Here is a 21317-nt window from a genome sequence, read left to right as displayed (position 1 = left end):
TGTATCGAAAGCCTTGCGGAAGTAAAGAAACACGACATCTACCTGGAAACCCGCGTCTATGGCCCTCTGAGCCTTGTGGACGAGTAGTGCGAGCTGGGTTTCACATGATCGTCTTTTTTAAAACCCATGCTCATTCCTACATAGTAGATTTCTAGTCTCCAGAAAAATCATTATACTCGAACATAATACATGTTCCAAAATTCTTCGAGAACTTACTGAACTGCCCTCGTAATGGGCGCATTGTGAAGGCTTCCCCTGCCGAACACAGATGCCGGTGCTGAGAATTAATAGAATTGTTAAGCAAATGTACGAAGAGAGGCCTTCTCGTGTTGCAGGTACGACACGAGCATGAAGCAGTATCTGGAGCAGCACAGCCCGTCAGTGAGGGAGGCGACGCTGCTGCTGACCCAGCTCCTGGAAGCCGTCACGCACATGACTCGCCACGGAGTAGCACACAGGTGTGTTGTCAGAGTCGACACTGGGTGGAATTGCTAAAAATGTGCGGGCAAACTAAATTATCTCGTGGATTAAACTCTTTCGTCACCAAAAATAGCTAATCCACTATACCTAATGTTTCTAACATTCCACTAACAAAGTAAGTACCTCAGCCTATCCATAAAACTCTGCCTTTCTGTGTAATTGGTGAGTGAATGTTAATCACTAAAGAGTATTAAAGTCGAATGCTGGAGAAACAGTACTGTGTGGCAGTGGAATGAGAACATTTGTTGTTCTGGTATTGGAGATAATGTGATCAGTCTTCACCACAGTGAAGATACATGCCATTTCTACTGAAATGCTAGAGTTCTACTAGAGAAAGTGCCACTTGAAATACGTAGTTGTGGGTGATACTAGTGAGATGTGTGCTCGGCCTATTACTCACCTGGCTCTTTCCCGGTTGCCAAATAGGATGTGAAAGTGTTGCTAATTGGCCTGCGCGTATGCCTGACGTGACATCACTGGAGTTTGTTCTCTGGGAGGTAAAGTCAAAGATGAAGTCTGCGCACAGGTTTCAACGACATGAGGATTTAAAATACCTCATTCTTACAACATGTGCAGCAATATCAAAGATATATCTTCAATTCCTCCTGAACCAGTGACTGAAAATGTGTATTACTGTGGACAGTGGGCGTTTTAAACACTTCATGACATAAACAAAATTTTAAGGAAGTGCTTATGACCACATTCCTTGGGGATTTCTTCTTAGTTTATGGGGGAGGGGGGCAGGTTGATGGTGATGTATTATTTTGCAATGTTAGTGTGGATCTTGGCATTAAATTTATGGCAGGAAGTTATTATTTTAAGAGTCTTTATACTTCAGTTACCTGTTGTACATATCTGTTCAGTTTTTGATGTGCACCTTTGAAGCTCTTGCAGGAACGAGCAAAACTGGTACCATCGTTAAAATCTAGAGGTCCAGGCACTTAGAAAAATTTCGGATCCCAAAGGCTAGCCATTTTTAAAATGTTACTGGCACATTTGTTTGATATAAAAGGTGTTAAGTAAGTAACATTTAGATATAAAGATAAAGCAAGTATACTTTTTTCAGCAGTTTTATTTTTCCGTGAAAGCATGTACTTTGTCTAATCTTCTGCTCAATTCCCAGCAATATAAGGCACTTACTGTATTGCACAATTAGCTTTTGAGTACCATCCTCCTAGAAATCTGCTGCCCGATCAAACAACCATATCCCCCAGGGGGCTCACCACTCTTTGACGGGTTCGTGCTCGGCTGCCACGGGACCCCATCCTTTGCAGCATCTTTTCCCTTCCGTGCTGCATGTGTATCCTCTTGCTATTCTTTTTCCCCTCTCTCGGGGAACAGATCTGGGGTGTTATTGGGAATGTTCCGCACTGTCTTTCGCTGACATAAGAACAGTCTCACCACTGTTCTTCGTTCCCTTTTCCACTCTTTGTTTACCTTGTCCTATCCTTCCTCCGCATCAGTGTTTGATGTTCCTCTTTTCGTTCTTCCTCCCTACGCACCCCTGAAGACCGGTCCACGCGTCTGATGCTTAACAGGTGGCTGGGTAACACGATAGGTAGTGTTCGCACGTACCCCCCAGTACAGGCCGGGCCCAGGGAGGGGTAATTGCCTGAGCTGCTACCTTCCAAATTGCCGATTCGTCCCTCTGTCGGGTGTTCGGGAGGTGTGAACAATCACCTAAGGTGGGTGCAGCATCTAGTGAAGGGGCCCCCAGTTGGAAGGAGCATGCCATCGGAGATGCTGGCAATCGCGGGAAATTTTCTCGCTGAGCCGATCGTCTTCACGAGCGACGTCAGCGAAACGAAATGGTGCTAACAATTCGGGCCCTTTGAGCTGCACCACAGTTTCCTGTGGTTTCACGTACTGTAAACGGTCAGTCCTTCACAATGGTACATCCGTTTATTATTCAGAAAGGCATTGATGGAGTTGCTGGCCCTGTGAAATCCTGCTCTCGTTTACGGAATGGTGCTTCGCTTTTGGAGAGTACTTCCGATTCTCAAGCACAGTGCCTGCTAGACCCAGAGAACTCCGAATTCTTCCCGCGGTGTTATTTACACTAGGCAGCTCGACAGACTGACGGAGTATGAAATACAAATATACACCTCTGAGCGGGTGTCATTGCCATCGATCAGCTGATGAAAAAAGGTGGATTCCTCCTTAGTGGCCTCAAGCAGTCTTTTTCTCACCTTTAATAGAGTGGTGCTCCCGTCCGAGATCAAAACGGGCTACGAAGTTATCACAGTCCGACAGTACATTCCGACCCTGATGCGCTGCTACCAGTGTCCTCATTTCAACCACACCAGACTGTTTTGTCGACACGTGGCCAAATGTGTAACCCGAGATAGGGATGCGCACGAGGACAATTGTCTACCTCCTTCCCCCGCCGTGTCAACTGCAATGCTGACCGTACCGCTGCCTCTCGAGATTGTCCCATGTATCTCAATGAGTGGTGAAATGTGCTCAGTATTTTTATAAACTTGAATTTAGCTTATTTCGTTACAGTACTCACTTCTCCGTGAAATGTTTACAAGATGATATTTGTCTTTTTGTGTTGGCTTCAGTCGTCTAGTGAAAGTATGATTCCACAAGCTGTTTTGTCGGCTGCAGAAATGACCTGGTTCAATGCGTTTGCCTCATTTTTGGTGCTTCAAATACCATTTCTTCAAATGTGGTTCATTCTTGATGTTTATATAAAAAAAAGCAGTAACATAATTCATTTTTCCTGTTCACTAGCAAATTATTAAAACGACGACCTGCACATTGTTTCACTGTCACACACACTGAAAGTTCACTGCCGACTGACTACGGTCAAAGACGACTCCAGTGTCAGACATTTCACACCACACACAAGCTTCCACTTGTAACCAGTCTCTTTTATATTCTTCGTCACATCTACTAATATTAATCAATATGCTGTCACTTTCAAACATATAAGCAAATTAGCATAAAATAAGGCAAATTACAATTCACAAAAAAAAATATTCTGACAAAAACATAAGAAAACATTTACAACATCCCTCATTAGATTTGGCTAGTTGCAAACCCTGCGTTCTACCGTCTGGCAATTATAGTACTGTTCTTGCTACACATCTCGCTCCATGAAGGACGTGGCCACACAGGCATGCGGCCTCAAATTCAGCCCCGCGGTTGTGAAATCACCCAGTGTCAAGGTAGCATCGCCATCCCCTCATCCAGCTGTGCAACGAGCCATGAAACTCTCGCATCAAGGGACGAAGTCACCAGTTGCACAACTGGCAGGCAGTAAAGGACAGGAGTACTCCTGTAAAGACTTCCTACATCCCTCCAGCCAACACCTGAGTCTTCCTCTGCTAACCGGAAAGGTTCAAAGAAGTCCAACAAAGGCAAACGGTCTTCTCCTTCGCCAACTCGACTGTTTTTCTGTGCCGGACTCTGCTGGTGCTTCTGTTGACCCCACAGAGCTGGATCTTCCTGCCTCTGGGCCCTGTAGCTGCGAGTCTTCACACACTGGCACTCGGCAGTCGCCGAGGAGACACCCCTTCGTTTTTTCCTCGTCGTGACTCCCCTCCAGTGGGGTGTTCGCGGCTATCTATCCACCAAAGAGGATTTATGGCTGCTTTTAGAATTGCAGCATCCCCTTGTACTCTGCCTTCAGGAAACAAAATTGTGTCCTCACGACCGCTTTGAGCCTTTGCATTTCTTCCCGGTCCATTTTCAATTTTTCCCTGAGGCCGGCATTCATTCTCGAGGGGGGATTGTGCTGCTCGTACGGTACGACGTTCGTAGTCGACCCGTCTCCCTGAGTATTCATCTTCCAGCTGTCGCAGTTCGCCTTTTCCTTCCTCGCCTAACTTTCTCCTTTGTACCGTTTACGTCCCTTCGTAATTCGATGTCACCGGGGCAGACTTCCTCCAGCTTATCGGGCAGCTGCCTCGCCCATTCCTGCTGCTCGGTGACTTTAATGCTTACCGTCCTCTTTGGGGTTCTCCCAGAACCTGTCAGGGAAGTGCCTTCCATGCTGACATTCTTAATCAACTTGGAGATACTCTAACTCAGGAGCACCCACATTCCTTTCAGACTCCTTGCACACCTATTCCCATTTGGACGTATTCTTCTGCACTGCCCATGGTCTCGAATGGTCCGTTCTCTCTGACACATATCTGAGCGACCATTTCCAGTGTTCTTTATGTTTGGTGATCCCCACCTGCATGTATACCCAAATGGCAGCTTACTAATGCTGACTGGTGGCTTTAGTCCTCCCCGGTGACCATCGATCAACACAATGTCCCCAGTTGTGAAGACCAGGTGGACTACTTTACAAATGTGCTGCAGGACGTTCAACTCCCCGCACTTCCTCTGTACCACGCCGTGTCCCGGTCACATGTTGGACTGAGGCGTTCTGCAACGCAATTGACACGCGGAGATGTGCTCTCTGCATTTTTAACCGTCATCCTACGATGGCAAACTGCATTCATTGTAAACAGATGTGTTCACAGTGTTGTGTTATTTGAGATAGCGAAACAAGCTAGCTGTATTTCATTCACTATTTCTTTTAACAGTTCCACTCCCTCCTCTGTCGTGTGGGGCAATCTCGGACGGCTCTCTGGGACCGAGATCCGTTCCCCAATTTCCTGCCTGACAGTAGCAGACGATGTCATGGTGGACCTTATTGCTATCTCCAACACCTTGAGCCGCCTTTTTGCGGAAGTTTCAAGGTGTTCCCACTATTACCCTGCTTTCCTCGAGCGGAGGTGGCCCGGGCAATATCCTTCTCTTCCCAGAATCGTGAGCACTACAATGCTGCCTTTACTATGTGGGAACTAGATCGTGCTCTCACTTCATCCCGATCCTCCGCCGCAGGGAGGCTGTCTGGATTGTAACTTCCAACACCAAACTTTCTGCTGATTCTTACCTCCTGCTCTGTTCTCAGATCGTGCCAACAATATTGAAATCCATCTGGCCCATCTAAATTATACTGCTACTTGTCACTGAAGCTCACTCTACCCCATTTTGAAGTCCATGGCATATGTTTTTCAGCAAACCCCAATATAGCTTATTTATGCTTGGTGTCTGCTGTTGTTTCTTGAATGCAAAGTATTTCTCATTCAATAAAATTTGTCATTTATCTACCAGTTCCTTACAACTATATATCAGCAATAAGTTGAGAAGAATAACAGTTTGCAGTGCTCGCTTTGTGCAAAAGGAACTGTTTTGACGTCTCAAAGAATTTTGTACTTAGCCCATATTTTACATTCTGTCCATATTGTGTACCAAATAAAATAAAATTATTGATCACTGTATTTTAACAGTTAAGGGGGGTAGGACGTCAAACGGGCTGACTTGGTGCAGGAGAGGCACCACAGGACATTTTAATTTCCCCCGTCTATACTTTTAGAAATAAATTCATAAAATTTTGTCAGCATGACTAGGAAGGATTCAGGATTCACTCTCATAGCAGTGGAAGTTCAAAAACATAACCAAATAAATATTTTTACATATGAAATTACATCATTTTTTCACTTACTGGCTGCATTTGTTGTTATAGGTACACTTTTCTTCATAAGTAAGAGAGATTCTTCGATGAATTTTGCACAGCATACAAATCGTACTTTCAGGTGTAAGAAACTCTAGAATTTTCCAAATCTATTAAAAACTGTGGTAAGAATTGAGATAATTAACTATAAAATTTGACTCTTTTTATAAACATGACGTTTAAAATGTAACAGCTCATTCATTTTTTCATAAATTAAAGAAATTTTATAGTTTCAACACATGTATGTATGTTTTGTATGGTGTGCAAAATTCATCTAAGGATCTCTCTTACTTATGAAGAAAAGTGTACCTATAACAACAAATGCAGCCAACAGTAAGTGAAAAAATGATGAAATTTCACATGTAAAATAATTAATTTGTTATGTTTTTGAACTTCCACTGCCTATGAGTGTGAATCCTGAATCCTTCCCGGTCATGCTGACAAAGTTTTATGAATTTACTTGTAAAAGTATAGATAGTGGAAATGAAAATGTCCTGTGGTGCCTCTCCTGCTCCAAGTCAGCCCGTTTGACGTCCTACCCCCCTTAAACTTACTGGGGATTTGACGATTAGAGAGGCCCATTTCCTTGGACACACCATCTCAAGATAACTGTGTTCTGTGTGGCATTGTCACTGCAGTAAAGGCACACCGCACAGAGCCAACTGCTTCTATACCGAGTTCCATCCTCTACCACCTGAATTGCTGGATGTCATGTTATATACTGTACTACTGGCACCATTTGCGATACCATTTGACTGATTTCGTCATTATACTGGATCTCGTACTATTGTGTACACACTGTGCACGACTATTCCAGCTGACATTGTTAATTTTCCTACAAACATCCAGGTCTTAGTATTGATTTCCACTACTGTGTAATCGTAACTTAAAAGTGTAACATAATAAGGCACGTATCACTAGTAGAAACTGTTTTTGCTTTGAGGCTGCTTAACTGAGTGTGCGAATACACGGACTTCATTCATTCATCCATCCAGTATTTCGCTTAACAATACAATTCAGATATAGTGCAGTGTGTAGGTGCCGTTTCAGTGATTCTCCACACTCTGGTCTACCTCCACCAGAGGTATGACCAGCCTGACAGGTCTACAGAAGTGCCTTCCGTACGCGGTCGGGATTCCGCCTCTGCCTTCTTTCGGATCCTGTACTCGCGCTCTCTTCCGCCCTTCTACAGGTGCTTTGGAAGAACTACTTGTAAGAGCACATTGTCATCAGTTCGGAGCCTCACTGCTCCTCTGTTCGAGCATTCGAATTGGTGAAAGTTATGTGAGAGTGCCAGGTACTCGGTACTTCCTGCACTTCCAGAAATCTTCTGTTCTTTGACACTGTGTGAACTTTGTCATCAAGTCTGCTACAGTCAGTGGCTCAAGTCCGGTTCACAATACTGTGAGTCTCTCCCCCTCGAGGAAGTGCGCTGGAGTGAGTACTTTGTCCTAAGTTTGAGAAATGGGCCTCAAGTTATCTGAAACGTCTCTTTGTCGAGCCGACCATTCTCTCCCGTAATCCTCCCTACCGAGTCACACACAGAGCTATAAATTTCCGAGGTGTGCCTCGTCGAGCGAAGTTTTGGTGAGACTTATCGCCAGATATTATCGACCACAGTTGCATTATTTCTTTGTTGGCTATTTGGAACGTTTGAGCTTTGTAACTACAAATGGTGTGTGGAATGCCAGATCGACAAATACACTACTGGTCATTAAAATTGCTACACCAATAAGAAATGCAGATGATGAACGGGTATTCATTGGACAAATACATTATACTAGAACTGACATATGATTACATTTTCACGCAATTTGGGTGAATAGATCCTGAGAAATCAGTACCCAGAACAACCACCTCTGGCCATAATAACGGCCGGGGGGGCATGCGCACAGGATTAAAAGCTCTGTGAAATGGTGATTTCCATCTTAGAATAAGTGGGTGTCCTTCTTCCATGGTTAACTGGGCGTATTGTAAACAACCTCCAAAAATGGGTTGAGAGACACTATTTTTGATACTCTGCATAGTGGCACATTCTCCATCTTCGTGCAATAAAGTCAAGCTTTTGTGATTTCTTCTGCAGTTAATTCCCCTTGCTTGTTCACCTTGTCAATCTGATTCCTTTTAAATCGAAAAATGTGGGCTGCGATTCACAGTAGTTTTTGGTAATAACTACATATTTGATCATCTATTAGTGACTGGGACGTTTCCGCTATGAGGACCTGTGGATCTCGATGAATGTTTTTAGTTTCTGTCTAAAGGCGCGTTTACACTGAGTTCACAACATTGTTCACAACATTGTTCGTGGCTAGTAATTGACTACCGATGTTCGCAACATTTTGGCAACATGTCTGCCTCGCTGTGAGACCTATCCGATGCCTGTGCATCTCCAATGCAAAAAAGTGGCCCAGTACACGTTTTCAGACTAGACAGGTACACTCCTCACGTATAGCGGAGCTTGAGGGAACGGAAGAGTTGTTTGTGAGCTGTATCGCAAACATTTTCTGCAATAGAGCGTGCCATCGCACAAACATCTGCCGGCACGAGTTCTGGCTGCTGCTCTAGTAACTGGAGAGACACCAGATGGGATGGAGAATGTACCAGAACACGCTTTGTTCGTAAAATGTCTCTAATGACGTCGGTGGTTCCCACATTGAACAGATTTCGTAGTGCATCAGTGTTGTTCCTTATGTACAGTATGCTGGGTTCTATTTTGTTTTGGAATAATGGAAACACACAATTTTTAAGTGGTAATACAAATAAATGTGCTTAAGTGATAAATGGATCCTTTGTTATGTTCCCATTGAATTGTTACCTAATAATTGTATTGTCTTGTGCCTAATTCAGTTGCTCAAGCATAAATGTATAGGTTACATATCTGATTTGAAACTGTTGTGGAATGGGAAGGGTACGTTTCTGGACATTGGTTCCAGTTCAAAATATTATGTACCATATTTACTCGAATCTAAGCCGCACTTTTTTCCCGGTTTTTGTAATCCAAAACTCCACCTGTGGTTTAGAATCGAGTGCAAAGTAAGCGGAAGTTCTGAAAAATGTTGGTAGGTGCCGCCACAACTAACTTTCCCGTCGAATATATGTAGTGCTACGCAGGCGTGCTTTGCCGGCACAAAGATAAATACTGGCGCCAAAACCTCTGCGTCAGTAAATAAATTAAAAGAAAAGGTAGAAGAATGTAAATATTATGCCATGTATTCTTTCGTGTTTGCTGCTATCTCATTTAAATCCCGTCTGCCTAATAAACTGCGAAACTAGAGTGAGACGACAGCAAACGCGGAAGAGTAGACATATCGTGTAATGTTTATATTCGTATTATTCTTATGCTGAATAGTGATACAGACAGAAATGAAGCACGGCAACTGGCTAGATTTTTAAATCTAAGATGACTCTAATTTCTGTGCAGAATGTAATGTACTAAAGCGGCGTCTGCAAAGATTTTCAAATGGAGAAAATTTTTCGCTAAACTCTCGTTCAGGACATCTTCTATCATATGCAGTCTATTATTTGGTTCTTGTTGATCATCATCCAAGAAAGCAGCAGTGTAAGTAACAACAAATAGCAGTCTCTTGCCATTGTTTTGCTTATGAGACAATTCCTCTTTTTTTTTTTAATTGTAAGACTCGGTTGCGCGCACAAAAGCAAGCCGTGTTGCGAGTGGCGACAGGTCGTAAAGACTCATTATCAGAATGCAACAAACAATGCATGACACATTAAAATAATGCAGTTTCAGCTTAGAGTGACGTTGTTGTTGTTGTTGTTGTTGTTGTTGTTCTGGTCTTGATGAAACTCTCCATGCTACTCTATCCTGTGCAAGCTTTTTCATCTCCCAGTACTTACTGCAGCCTACATCGTTCCGAATCTGCTTAGTGTATTCATCTCTCGGTCTCCCTCTACGATTTTTATCCTCCACGCTGCACTCCAGTACTAAATTGGTGATCCCTCGATACCTCAGAACATGTCCTACCAACCGATCCCTTCTTCTAGTCAAGTTGTGCCACAAACTCCTCTTTTTCCCAATTCTATTCAGTACCACCTCATTAGTTATATGATCTACCCATCTTATCGTCAGCTTTCTTCTGTAGCACCACATTTCGAAAGCTCCTATTTTCTTCTTGTCCAAACTATTTATTGTCCACATTTCACTTCCATACATGGCTACACTCCATACAAATACTTTCAGAAACGACTTCCTAACACTTTAATCAATACTCGATGTTAACAAATTTCTCTTCTTCAGAAACGCTTTCCTTGCCATTGCCAGTCTACATTTTATATCCTCTCTACTTCGACCATCGTCAGTTATTTTGCTCCCCAAATAGCAAAACTACTTTAAGTGTCTCATTTCCTAATCTAATTCCTTCAGTATCACCCGACTTAATTCGACTACATTTCATTATCCTCGTTTTGCTTTTGTTGATGTTCATCTTACATCCTCCTTTCAATGCACTGTCCATTCCATTCAACTGCTCTTCCAAGTCCTTTGCTGTAAACACCTATAACAAAGTGAATGGCACTTATCAGATCAAAGCAAAATAAGCAATCGATTCAAACTAGACGAAGCACGTGAAAAAGAAAGGGTACATGTACAAATAAGGACAGAGCGCCTGACACATAACAATGGCTACTTGGTAAAGCTTAACTGTTAAGCTTTTATTCGATTTGGAGGTGCAGTCTAAAACTTTTCTCTCCCCTCGAATTTAGAGTCTCAAATTTCAGGTGCGGCTTAGATTCGGGAAAATATTTTTCCCTCGATTTTGAGTCTCATTTTTCAGGTGTGGCTTAGATTAGAGTGCAGCTTAGATTCGAGTAAATACAGTACTCATTCTCCTGTGCAAGTTCTAGAAGTTTGTAATGGGAATTTGTGACCACCCCACATAACCTACCAGTTCTGGTGGCAACACTAAACATGAATAGCACGAGTGCATTCTTGTGGCCATTCTACTGCTCACAGAAAATTGAAGCTCTAATTATTTACATTCCTGTTGACTGTGTGTGTGTGTGTGTGTGTGTGTGTGAGAGAGAGAGAGAGAGAGAGAGAGAGAGAAGTGGACTAGCTGAACAGAAGTGTTTGGCAGGGACCTGAAGAGTGACAACCTGCTGCTGACACTGCTGGGTCCGGAGGATGGGGAGGGGGCGGAGGAGGAGCCACCCTGCCCGCTGCTCGCCGTCACCGACTTCGGGTGCTGCCTGGCCGACGCCCACCACGGCCTGTCTATGCCGTACCACTCTGCAGAGACGGACCGTGGCGGCAACACTGCACTCATGGCACCAGAGGTACTTTCCTACTGCCTACTGGCTATTTACTTCACTATTAAGAGTGTGAGATGTGTCTACAGTGGTTTTTTAATCCATTAATTCATGGCCTTGGGAGAGCCCGTCCTGACAAAACTCTACCATGTGGTGAGAAAGGTATACGAGACAGGCGAAATACCCTCAGACTTCAAGAAGAATATAATAATTCCAATCCCAAAGAAAACAGGTGTTGACAAATGCGAAGATTACCGAACTGTCAGTTTAATAAGTCACGGCTGCAAAACACTAACGCGAGTTCTTTACAGACGAATGGAAAAACTTGTAGAAGCCGACCTCGGGGAAGATCAGTTTGGATTCCGTAGAAATGTTGGAACACGTGAGGCAATACTGACCTTAAGATTTACCTTTGGAAGAAAGATTAAGGAAAGGCAAACCTACGTTTCTAGCATTTGTAGACTTAGAGAAAGCTTTTGACAATGTTGACTGGAATACTCTTTCAAATTCTGAAGTTGACAGGGGTAAAATACAGGGAGCGAAAGGCTGTTTACAATTTGTACAGAAACCAGATGGTAGTTATAAGAGTCGAGGGTCACGAAAGGGAAGCAGCGGTTGCGAAGGGAGTGAGACAGGGTTGTAGCCTCTTCCCGATGTTATACAATCTGTATATTGAGCAAGCAGTAAAGGAAACAAAAGAATAATTTGGAGTAGGAATTAAAATCCGTGGAGAAGAAATAAAAACTTTGAGGTTCGCCGATGACATTGTAATTCTGTCAGAAACAGCAAAGGACTTGGAAGAGCAGTTGAACGGAATGGACAGTGTCTTGAAGGGAGGATATAAGATGAACATCAACAAAAGCAAAACGAGGATAATGGAATGTAGTCGAATTAAGCTGGGTGATGCTGAGGGAATTAGATTAGAAAATGAGACGCTTAAAGTAGTAAAGGAGTTTTGCTATTTGGGGAGCAAAATAACTGACGATGGTCGAAGTAGAGAGGATATAAAATGTTGACTGGCAATGGCAAGGAAAGCATTTCTAAAGAAGAGAAATTTGTTAACATCGAGTATAGATTTAAGTGTCAGGAAGTCATTTCTGAAAGTATGTATGAAGTGTAGCCATGTATGGAAGTGAAACATGGACGATAAATAGTTTGTACAAGAAGAGAATAGGAGCTTTCGAAATCTGGTGCTACAGAAGAATGCTGAAGATTAGATGGGTAGATCACATAACTAATGAGGAGGTGTTGAATAGAATTGGGGAGAAGAGGAGTTTGTGGCACAACTTGACTAGAAGAAGGGATCAGTTGGTAGGACATGTTCTGAGGCATCAGGGGATCACAAATTTAGCATTGGGGGGCAGTGTGGAGGGTAAAAATTGTAGAGGGAGACCAAGAGATGAATACACAAAGCAGATTCAGAAGGATGTAGGTTGCAGTAGTTACTTGGAGATGAAGAAGCTTGCACAGGATAGTGTAGCATGGAGAGCTGCATCAAACCAGTCTCAGGACTGAAGACCACAACAACGGTTTGATGACGATTTGGCTGTCTGTGTTTAGTTTGGAGATTGGTTTGATGCAGCTCTCCAGACTACTCGAACTTGTGCGATCCTCTTCATCTCCAAATACACTGTGTTCAAAAGTATCCGGACACCCCCAAAAACATACGATTTTCGTATTATGTGCATTGTACTGCCACCTACTACCAGATACTCCATATCAACGACCCCAGTAGTCATTAGACATCGTAAGAGAGCAGAATGGGCGCTCTGAAGAACTCACGGACTTTGAATGTGGTCAAGTGATTGGGTGTCACTTGCCATACGTATGTATGTGACATTTTCACGCTCCTAAACATCCCTAGGTCCACAGTTTCTGATGTGATAGTGAAGTGGAAATGTGAATGGGCACGTACCGCACAAAAGCGTACAGGCCGACCTCATCTGTCGACTGACAGAGTCTGCCGACGATTGAAGAGGGTTGTAATGTGTAATAGGCAGACATCTATCCAGACCGTCACACAGGAATTCCAAACTGCATCAGTATCCACTGCAAGTACTATGACAGTTAGGCTGCGTTCACACTGCCGGCCGGGCCAGGCTGGGCTGACGCTTACTGGCTCGGCTCGTGCCCTGCCAGCTCAGGCCGACGAGTAGTGCATTCACATTGCGCGCCGCGCCGAGCCGGGACGGCGAAATGGGGGAAAATCCACTTCTCCGATTTTCATGTTTCAAAAATTCTTAGCGGTATATAAGACTTCGCCACATCGTTTTATGAACTTATTTTTTCCTTAAAAGCGTTACTTACGTCGTGAAAAAAGAAAAAGTCTACTTTTCGTTTCGCGTGATTTCTTAGTTTCGTAACGCTTCCCAACCGATTTTGAAGAAAGTGTGCGGCTAAAGAATCTGATTTTTGTACATGTGGTAGTGCAACATCTTAGCCTCGTATTGAATCATTTATCTTTCCATATTTCTTAACAGTCATTGTGAAATGATGCTATTTGTCAACGTTGTGCACTTGATTTACAAATCCTGTCGTGAAAAAGTTACGTAGCGGGTAGCTTACTGTTAGATCCGTTTAAGACCATACATTGTTGGGAATGAAATGTAGCTAAAAGTACCAAAAAGTTTTTGAAATGATAATGATACTAATATCTGTCTCTGGTCTCAAGTAATGCGAGCTATTCAGTGGCGTCAGTGCCGCGTCCGCAAGCCACGGAGTTCGCGCGGTTACAGCTTGGTTTAGTGTAGTCATATAATGCAGGACAGAAAAAAACTAATTACTAGTGATCAGCGCAGGCCTAGTGCCGGTCCCTCTTATTATTTTAATGGTCTCATTCTCTAGATTAATCCAAATGTATAAGAATTTTTCCCTCGGCTACTGGACAATCATCTGCTATGCTTTTATAATTGGCCACAGGTTGCATCACAAAAGACAAACAATTATTTGTCATCAACATCATACAATTAGTATGATGTACATTTCATATTTCGAGCTAAAAGATAACTGAAGCGCAATTCTGTAGTCTCGTTGTCTACTTTGATAGAAAAAATAATGGAGAGTTAATGAAACTACTGTAGATCGGCACAGATGTGCGTTTCATTGTTCTTCATTGTTTTTTTTTCTTCCTTGGCGGGCTGCGCTGCACTGTCAATGTAATCCCCACTCTTTGGCTAAATGGCTGGCGGGAGGCCAAATAAATAAATTTAAAAAGATCCCCACCCTTCTACAGCTGACAAGCAAGTCAGTAGAAAACGCAGCTGCAGTCAACAGTTGCTCGCCTTCAGCTAGTCTGTGCTGTCGTGTAGAACAATGTCTTCACTCTTTTATTGGTATTGTTTTGACTCTGCAGTAACTCGTCGAGTTTTGAAGTACAGAAGAACTAGGAGGTTATGGATTCATCCCATAAATAGCGACAGACATTTAGGAGAGTTTTTTTCTTTATGTGAAGAACTTAAAAACTATCCTGAAAAATTTTATTCAAATTACAGAATGAATCATAATACATTTCAGCATGTGCTGCAGAACATTCAAGACAAAATTTCTAAACAGAACACAAATTTTCGCAGAAGTATAACAGCAGAAGAAAAATTGTGTATAACGATAAGGTAAGATTCGTTAGTACACACTTTTTGCTTTGCAGTAGAACTTTGTACAGCATTCACTACCTCCAATTAATTGTAGTCATGCTTTTGTATTTTAAATTTCACAAATGCTTACCTCTGAGGGGAAGAGAGTTTATGGGACTCCTGAGAATCATTAGGAAGTAATTAGCTTCGTCATTTTGGGTAATGTCTTGCTGTGCCTTCAACGAAGAATTGCAGAAATACTCCTTCAGAATTTTCCAACTTTTTTCTTCTTTTTTCTTCATGATGCAGCGCTTGGCAGTGGTGATGGTTCATCATGTTGAGCCACTGATGATCTCAAAGAATTCTTTTCATTACCTTGTAAGATAGACAGATTGATAGGCGAAGAGTTTTGAGATAATGCCCTTTGACTCAGTGGTTCTATTTCCACTGATAAGGCACTGCCACAGCATGACTTTACAGTGCATTATCATCTGGTAGGGACACATTTCCGTCCCTCAGTGACACTCATATCTGTCTCCGTTTACAAGTAAATGCGAACTATTCAGTGGCGGCAATGCCGCGATCGCTGGCAAGCTATTGTTGTAAATGCATGTAAATACGGTAGATTAAATAAGTGAAATAAAAGTAATTTCGCATGTATCATTATAATAAACGTAATTTTTCCTCACTGATTGTGCAATGTGAGGTAACATCTTAAAATAAAAGACGTGTGCAGTCACACTTGTGAAGAAAGCAGAAGGGAGACGTGTGATGCGTGTACTGCAGAAGCTGTAGTGCTGCTCCACAGGCTCGCGCCTGCGGTCGGCTCACGCCGACAATATTAAACACTCGGGATGTCGCCAGCTCGGCTCCGGGAGGCTCACGCCGTGTCGGCGTGGTCTGGTCGCCAGTGTGAACACCGCAATTCAAAACCATGTGCTTGATATCGAAGCGCGCGGCGGCCCAGCCATCCTCGGCTCAGCCCGGCCGGCAGTGTGAACGCAGCCTTAGGCGGGAGGTGAGACAACTTGGATTTCATGGTCGAGCAGCTGCTCATAAGCTACACATCATGCGCTTAAATGCCAAATGGCGCGTTGCTTGGTGTAAGGAGCATAAACATTGGACTGTTGAACTGTGGAAAAATGTTGTGTGGAGTGACAAATCACGGTACAAAATGTGGCGTTCCGATGGCAGGGTGTGGGTATGGCGAATGCCCGGCGAACGTCATCTGCCAGCGTGTGTAGTGCCGACAGTGAAATTCGGAGGCAGTGGTGTTATGGTGTATCGTGTTTTTCATGGAGGGGACTTGCACCACTTGTTGTTTTGCTTGGCACTATCACACCACAGGCCTACACTGATGATTCAAGCACCTTCTTGCTTCCCACTGTTGAATAGCAATTCGGGGATGACGATTGCATCTTTCAACACGATCAAGCACCTGTTCATAATGCACAACCTGTGGCAGAGTGGTTACACAACAATAACATCCCCGTAATGGACTGGCCTGCACCGAGTCCTGACCTGAATCCTATAGAACATCTTTGGGATGTTTTGGAAAGCCGGCTTCGTGCCAGGCCTCACCGACCGACATCGATACCTCTCCTCCGTGCAGCACTCCTCAAAGAATGGGCTGCCATTCCCCGAGAAACCTTCCAGCACCTGATTGAACATATGCCTGTGAGAGTCGAAGCTATCATCCAGACTAAGGGTGGGCCAACACCGTATCGAATTCTGGCATTACCGATGGAGGGTGGCACGAACTTGTAAGTCATTTTCAGCCAGGTGTCCGGATACTTCTGATCACATACTATAACTACTGCGACCTACCTCCGTCTGAACCTGCTCACGTCTGAACCTGCTCACTGTATTCGTATCTTAGTCTCATCCTAAGATTTTTACCTCTCCTCCCTCCACATAAGCTGCCATCAGTGAAAGCTTTGGAGCGACTGTGGCTTACCTGCTCCTGACCGCAACAAGTTCAGAAAATAGCCGTACGAGCATCAGAGTGGCACGTTGCCTGTCGACACGTGGCTTTCACGTAAGTTTCGAGGAGCCACTCGTACGTCAATGATGTGAACGTAGGTGTCAATATGACATGTTTTTATTCAGTGTGTTTTGCACAACACCCCGCAGTCCCGTAAGTGGTCTGTAGTGAACAGCGGACAGTTCGAATATCAGTCATTGTGGTGGTAAACTCGTGCTTAAAACAAAATAATGGCCGTACGGTTTACAAAAACAACTTGTGATCTGCTGTTTATTGTTCTGGACATAAGACATATAATATAATAAGAAATAAAGTTCATATATATGGAAATAATGAGATTAATTTTCCGGTGTGTCGAGCAAGCACAATAAGCTGAGCTGTGCCAGTAAATGGGTAAAGAATCTTTTTCATATTAGTTCCACATAAACAAAACAGTCTTGTTGTAGATTTATGCTTAACAATTAATAATACTACGTCCGATTGCCATATCCACCTACAAGATCTCGACCGTGTCCTACGTAATGTCGTAATCAGGTATTCATGAAAACTCCGAAGTACACAGGCAACCTTCCTGGCCTTCCATATATTACAGTACTACTTGGAATGATCACTCGTACAGCCTTTCAGTTAGTAAAATAATACAGGGTGTGGCGCGGGATCTTCCTTGTTGTTGTTGTTTTCAGTCGTGAGACTGGTTTGATGCAGCTCTCCATGCTACTCTATCCTGTGCAAGTTTCTTCATCTCCCAGTACGTACTGCAGCCTACATCCTTCTGAATCTGCTTGCTCAATATACAGATTGAGTAACATTGGGGATAGGCTACAACCCTGTCTCACTCCCTTCCCAACCACTGGTTCCGTTACGTACCCTTCGACTCTTATAACTGCCATCTGGTTTCTGTACAAATTGTAAATAGCCTTTTGCTCCATATATTTGTCACCTTCAGGATTTGAAAGAGTATGCTAGTCAACATTGTCAAAATCTTTCTCTAAGACTACAAATGCTAGAAATGTAGGTTTTTCCTTTCCTTAATCTAGCTTCTAAAATAAGTTGTAGGGTCAGTATTGCCTCACGTGTTCAGATATTTTTAAAAAAATTATTAAAAAAAAATCACAAATCGAAGTATTAGAGACATAATTTTATTTCTCTTTCTGTCCAAAGAGTAACATCTAAAGTTTTGTTCTATTAAGTTTTGAAAATGATATCTTGAAGGTGGTCTCCGTTCTGCTCAATGCATTTGGAGAGTTGAAATTGGAAGTTCCGCTCCACTTTTTTAACACGTCTCTATCAATGTTGGCAACGGTGACACGAATATTCTTCAGCAGTTCAGCCAGGGGCTGCGGACGATCGGTATACACCGAGGACTTCAGATAGCCACGTAAGAAAAAGTCACACGGCGCAAAATCTGGCGAGCGTGCTGGCCACTGGAGATTGCCCTCTCAGAGAGATAGACGATCGGGGGAGTGTTCGTGCAATGTCGTCATTGATGTTCGTGCCGTGTGAGCTGTGGCGCCATCTTGTCGGAACTGGACATCACCCACATCCATTTCTTCATGTTCTGGAAGAAATAACTGTTCAGTCACTGGAACATAATGCTCAAAAGTGATCATCACTGTCTTATCATTCACTTCGAAAAACCGTGGGCCAAAAATGCTGATTTTAGATTGTCCACACCAAACAGTCACACGTTCTGTATGCAGGGGCTGCTCATGAAGTTCTCGGGGGTTCATGCCACTCGAATAGTGCTTATTTTATTTATTCGAGCAGCCAGACAAATGAAATTGTACCTCATTGCTGAACAACACTAAGGCATCGTGAGGCAGTTCATTGATCAAGGCTTCACACACATTTTTACGTGAAAAAAAATCACGTGGGTAAGTGTGTGCACAATTTATACTGATGAAATTTCAACTCTTTGTGAAGGATTTGTCTCACTGTGAGTTCAGAAATTGCAAGGGCAGCTGCGTGTTTGTGAGCAGATCGCTTGGGGGGATTCAAAATTGACGTCCTTACCCTCTCGCTGTTTTCATGCATTCTGGTGATTCTTGAAGGTCCGGGTTTCTTTTTCTGCACACTTCCAGTATTCATAAAGGTGTCTGCCCACATAACAGTTGATTTCCCATGAGGGACACGACCTGCAGGTGTGATGTTTGTCCACTGCTTGATTGCTACTAAACTAACCTTAAAGAAAACGTTAAGTCTCGCACTTTTGATTGCTCTGAAACCCACACAACGATGAGTGACAGTTGCCGTGTGCCACGCGTTTCAAATAAGAAAGTTCCCGCGCCACGCCCTGTATTATATTCTTCCTTTGATGCACATAAAAAATACAGACTTTTAACTTATTCTCACAACCAAAATGGCTACCGCCGATTATGCTCTCAAATAACGTGCGTCTACTTTCGTTCATTAACAGTGAGTCCTTCCTCTTACCGAGGAATGAGAAAAACATCTTGTGGTAACCGGCCCCCCCCCCCCCCCATTTGAAAATAATAAAAAAAATACATGACGGTAGGCACAGGCTCTAAGCTGGGCTATCGCTTCACATTTTCTCTTTGCCTTTGAAGAAAGTGAAAACATAAACGCAAGGAATGCAAATGGTACATCATAGACAGATGGAACAGCACCATCTTTCAGGCTTCTGCAATTTATATACTTTGCAAGGAAGTGACTTCACTCGAATTTTTCCTAACATAGAAAATTGTGTTCTGTCAGTCTAAAACCTATAGAAAATTGTGTTCTGTCAGTCTAAAACCTTATCTCCTGACAGTATTTGACCATTTTTCTAAAATTTGTGGTTTTGAAAGTGGGAACCTTCAATTACATGCACATTCATTATATTATCAAGTTGTAGACATAATCATCAGGCAAATTTATTAACATACATCTAAAAGTATTCACATACCTATGAAAAGTAATATGAAACTCCCTGGCAGATTAAAACCGTGTGCCGAACCGAGACTCAAACTCGGTACATTTGCCTTTCGCGGGCAAGTGCTCTACCATCTGAGCTACCCAAGCCCGACTCATGCCCCTTCCTCACAGCTTTACTTCTGCCAGTACCTTGTCTCCTACCTTCAGAACTTCACAGAAGCTCTCTTGCGAAACTTGCAGAACAAGCACTCTCGTAAGAAAGGATATTGTGGAGACATGGCTTAGCCACAGCATGGGGGATATTTCCAGGATGAGATTTTCACTCTGCAGCGGAATGTGTGTTGATATGCGCTGTGAGGACTGGCCGTGAGTCGTGCTTGTGTAGCTCAGTCGGTAGGGCACTTGTCTACGAAAGGCAAAGGTCTGTGAGTTAAAGTCTTGGTCGGCACACAGGTTTAGTCTGCCAGGAAGTTTCATATCTGTGCACACTCCGCTGCAGGGTAAAAATTTCATTGTACTTAGTGTTTTAAGGTTTTGTTTGTTGTCAGGGCTCCTTCCCACAGTGTTGGATGGGAGATTGAGTGTTGGATGGGAGATTTTATTGTGTCACAGATTGGATGGTCACCCATCATTTCTAAGTGCTCACCCAGCCACAGTAATCTGGTGTCTAAGTTGCTGTACTTGCAGGATGTGGCCCCCCTATGACTTCTTTCTATTCCTGTGGCTGAAGTGAATCGTGAAAGGATGTCATTTCGCCACCTTTAATGTAATAAAAACAGAATCACTGAAGGATGTGAACACAATAACGAAATAGGAGTTCCAGAAGTGTTTCGACGATTGAAGGAAAACACTGGCACTAGTGTAATATATCTAAGGGGATTACTTTAAAGGGGATAAAGTTGATATTGATGAGTAAATAAAGATTCTTAAAAATTACTCTTACTTTTTGCTCACACCTCGTACAGTAACATCTCATTACCTATCCCTCTAAAGTTGTGCATTCTTCTGTAGTGCCGTATTTGGAAAGCTTCTATTCTCTTACAGTATGAGGTGTTTATTATCAATACTTCTTTTCCAAATAGGATTACACACTAGATGAAAGCTTCAGAAAATACATTCTAACATTTAAATTTTTCTCCAATGTTAACAAATTCTGTCTGTACTTCTGCTGTCATCTGTTATTCTACTTCCCAAATAGCAAAATTTGAGTATATTCATCAACCTTGCTTTAATTTTATTGAACATCATTTTATAACTTCTCTTTTGACATTCACCTTATGTGCAAAGTTCTTTATATGTATCCTTTTATGTATACAATATGCTGTCATGATTATTAAAGTGGGAAGCACAGAGTGTATTATTTGTATCAACCAACACAGATGTTACGACTTGCTCCAAAATGGTTATAAAGGCTGTGCATCCAAGTTGTTGATAAATACTCCCCAACTTAGCTTGAAGACAAGAGACTGGTGGCTCTAAGGTAAATGTACACACTTTCGCACTTGGGCATCACTCGTAAACTCCCTCTGACAGTTGGAGGTCCTGAGTCAGACTACAGATATGTGCCCAAACAAAATGAGAGAATATGATATATGATGAGCAGTCATAAAGTATTCTTCTTTTGCTGCTT

At 42.9% G+C, this 21317-nt stretch overlaps 1 protein-coding gene across 2 annotated transcripts in view; it reads left to right on the top strand.

Moving 5' to 3' along the window:
* LOC126427091 (serine/threonine-protein kinase Pink1, mitochondrial) overlaps positions 1 to 21317 on the top strand; it is a 121690-nt gene that overhangs the window by 76049 nt on the left and 24324 nt on the right. For both annotated transcript variants that reach the window (XR_007576530.1, XM_050089278.1), the window contains exons 5-6: positions 336 to 458; positions 11089 to 11287. Coding sequence is in view for 1 of the 2 variants with exons in the window: in XM_050089278.1 (XP_049945235.1) it covers positions 336 to 458; positions 11089 to 11287 (322 nt within the window). In the remaining variant the exon portion in view is untranslated. The remainder of the gene's footprint in view (positions 1 to 335; positions 459 to 11088; positions 11288 to 21317) is intronic.

Source organism: Schistocerca serialis, chromosome 11 (assembly GCF_023864345.2).
Source record: "Schistocerca serialis cubense isolate TAMUIC-IGC-003099 chromosome 11, iqSchSeri2.2, whole genome shotgun sequence".
In the NCBI taxonomy this organism is placed as follows: domain Eukaryota; kingdom Metazoa; phylum Arthropoda; class Insecta; order Orthoptera; family Acrididae; genus Schistocerca; species Schistocerca serialis.
This window is presented reverse-complemented; position numbering and strand designations above follow the sequence as displayed.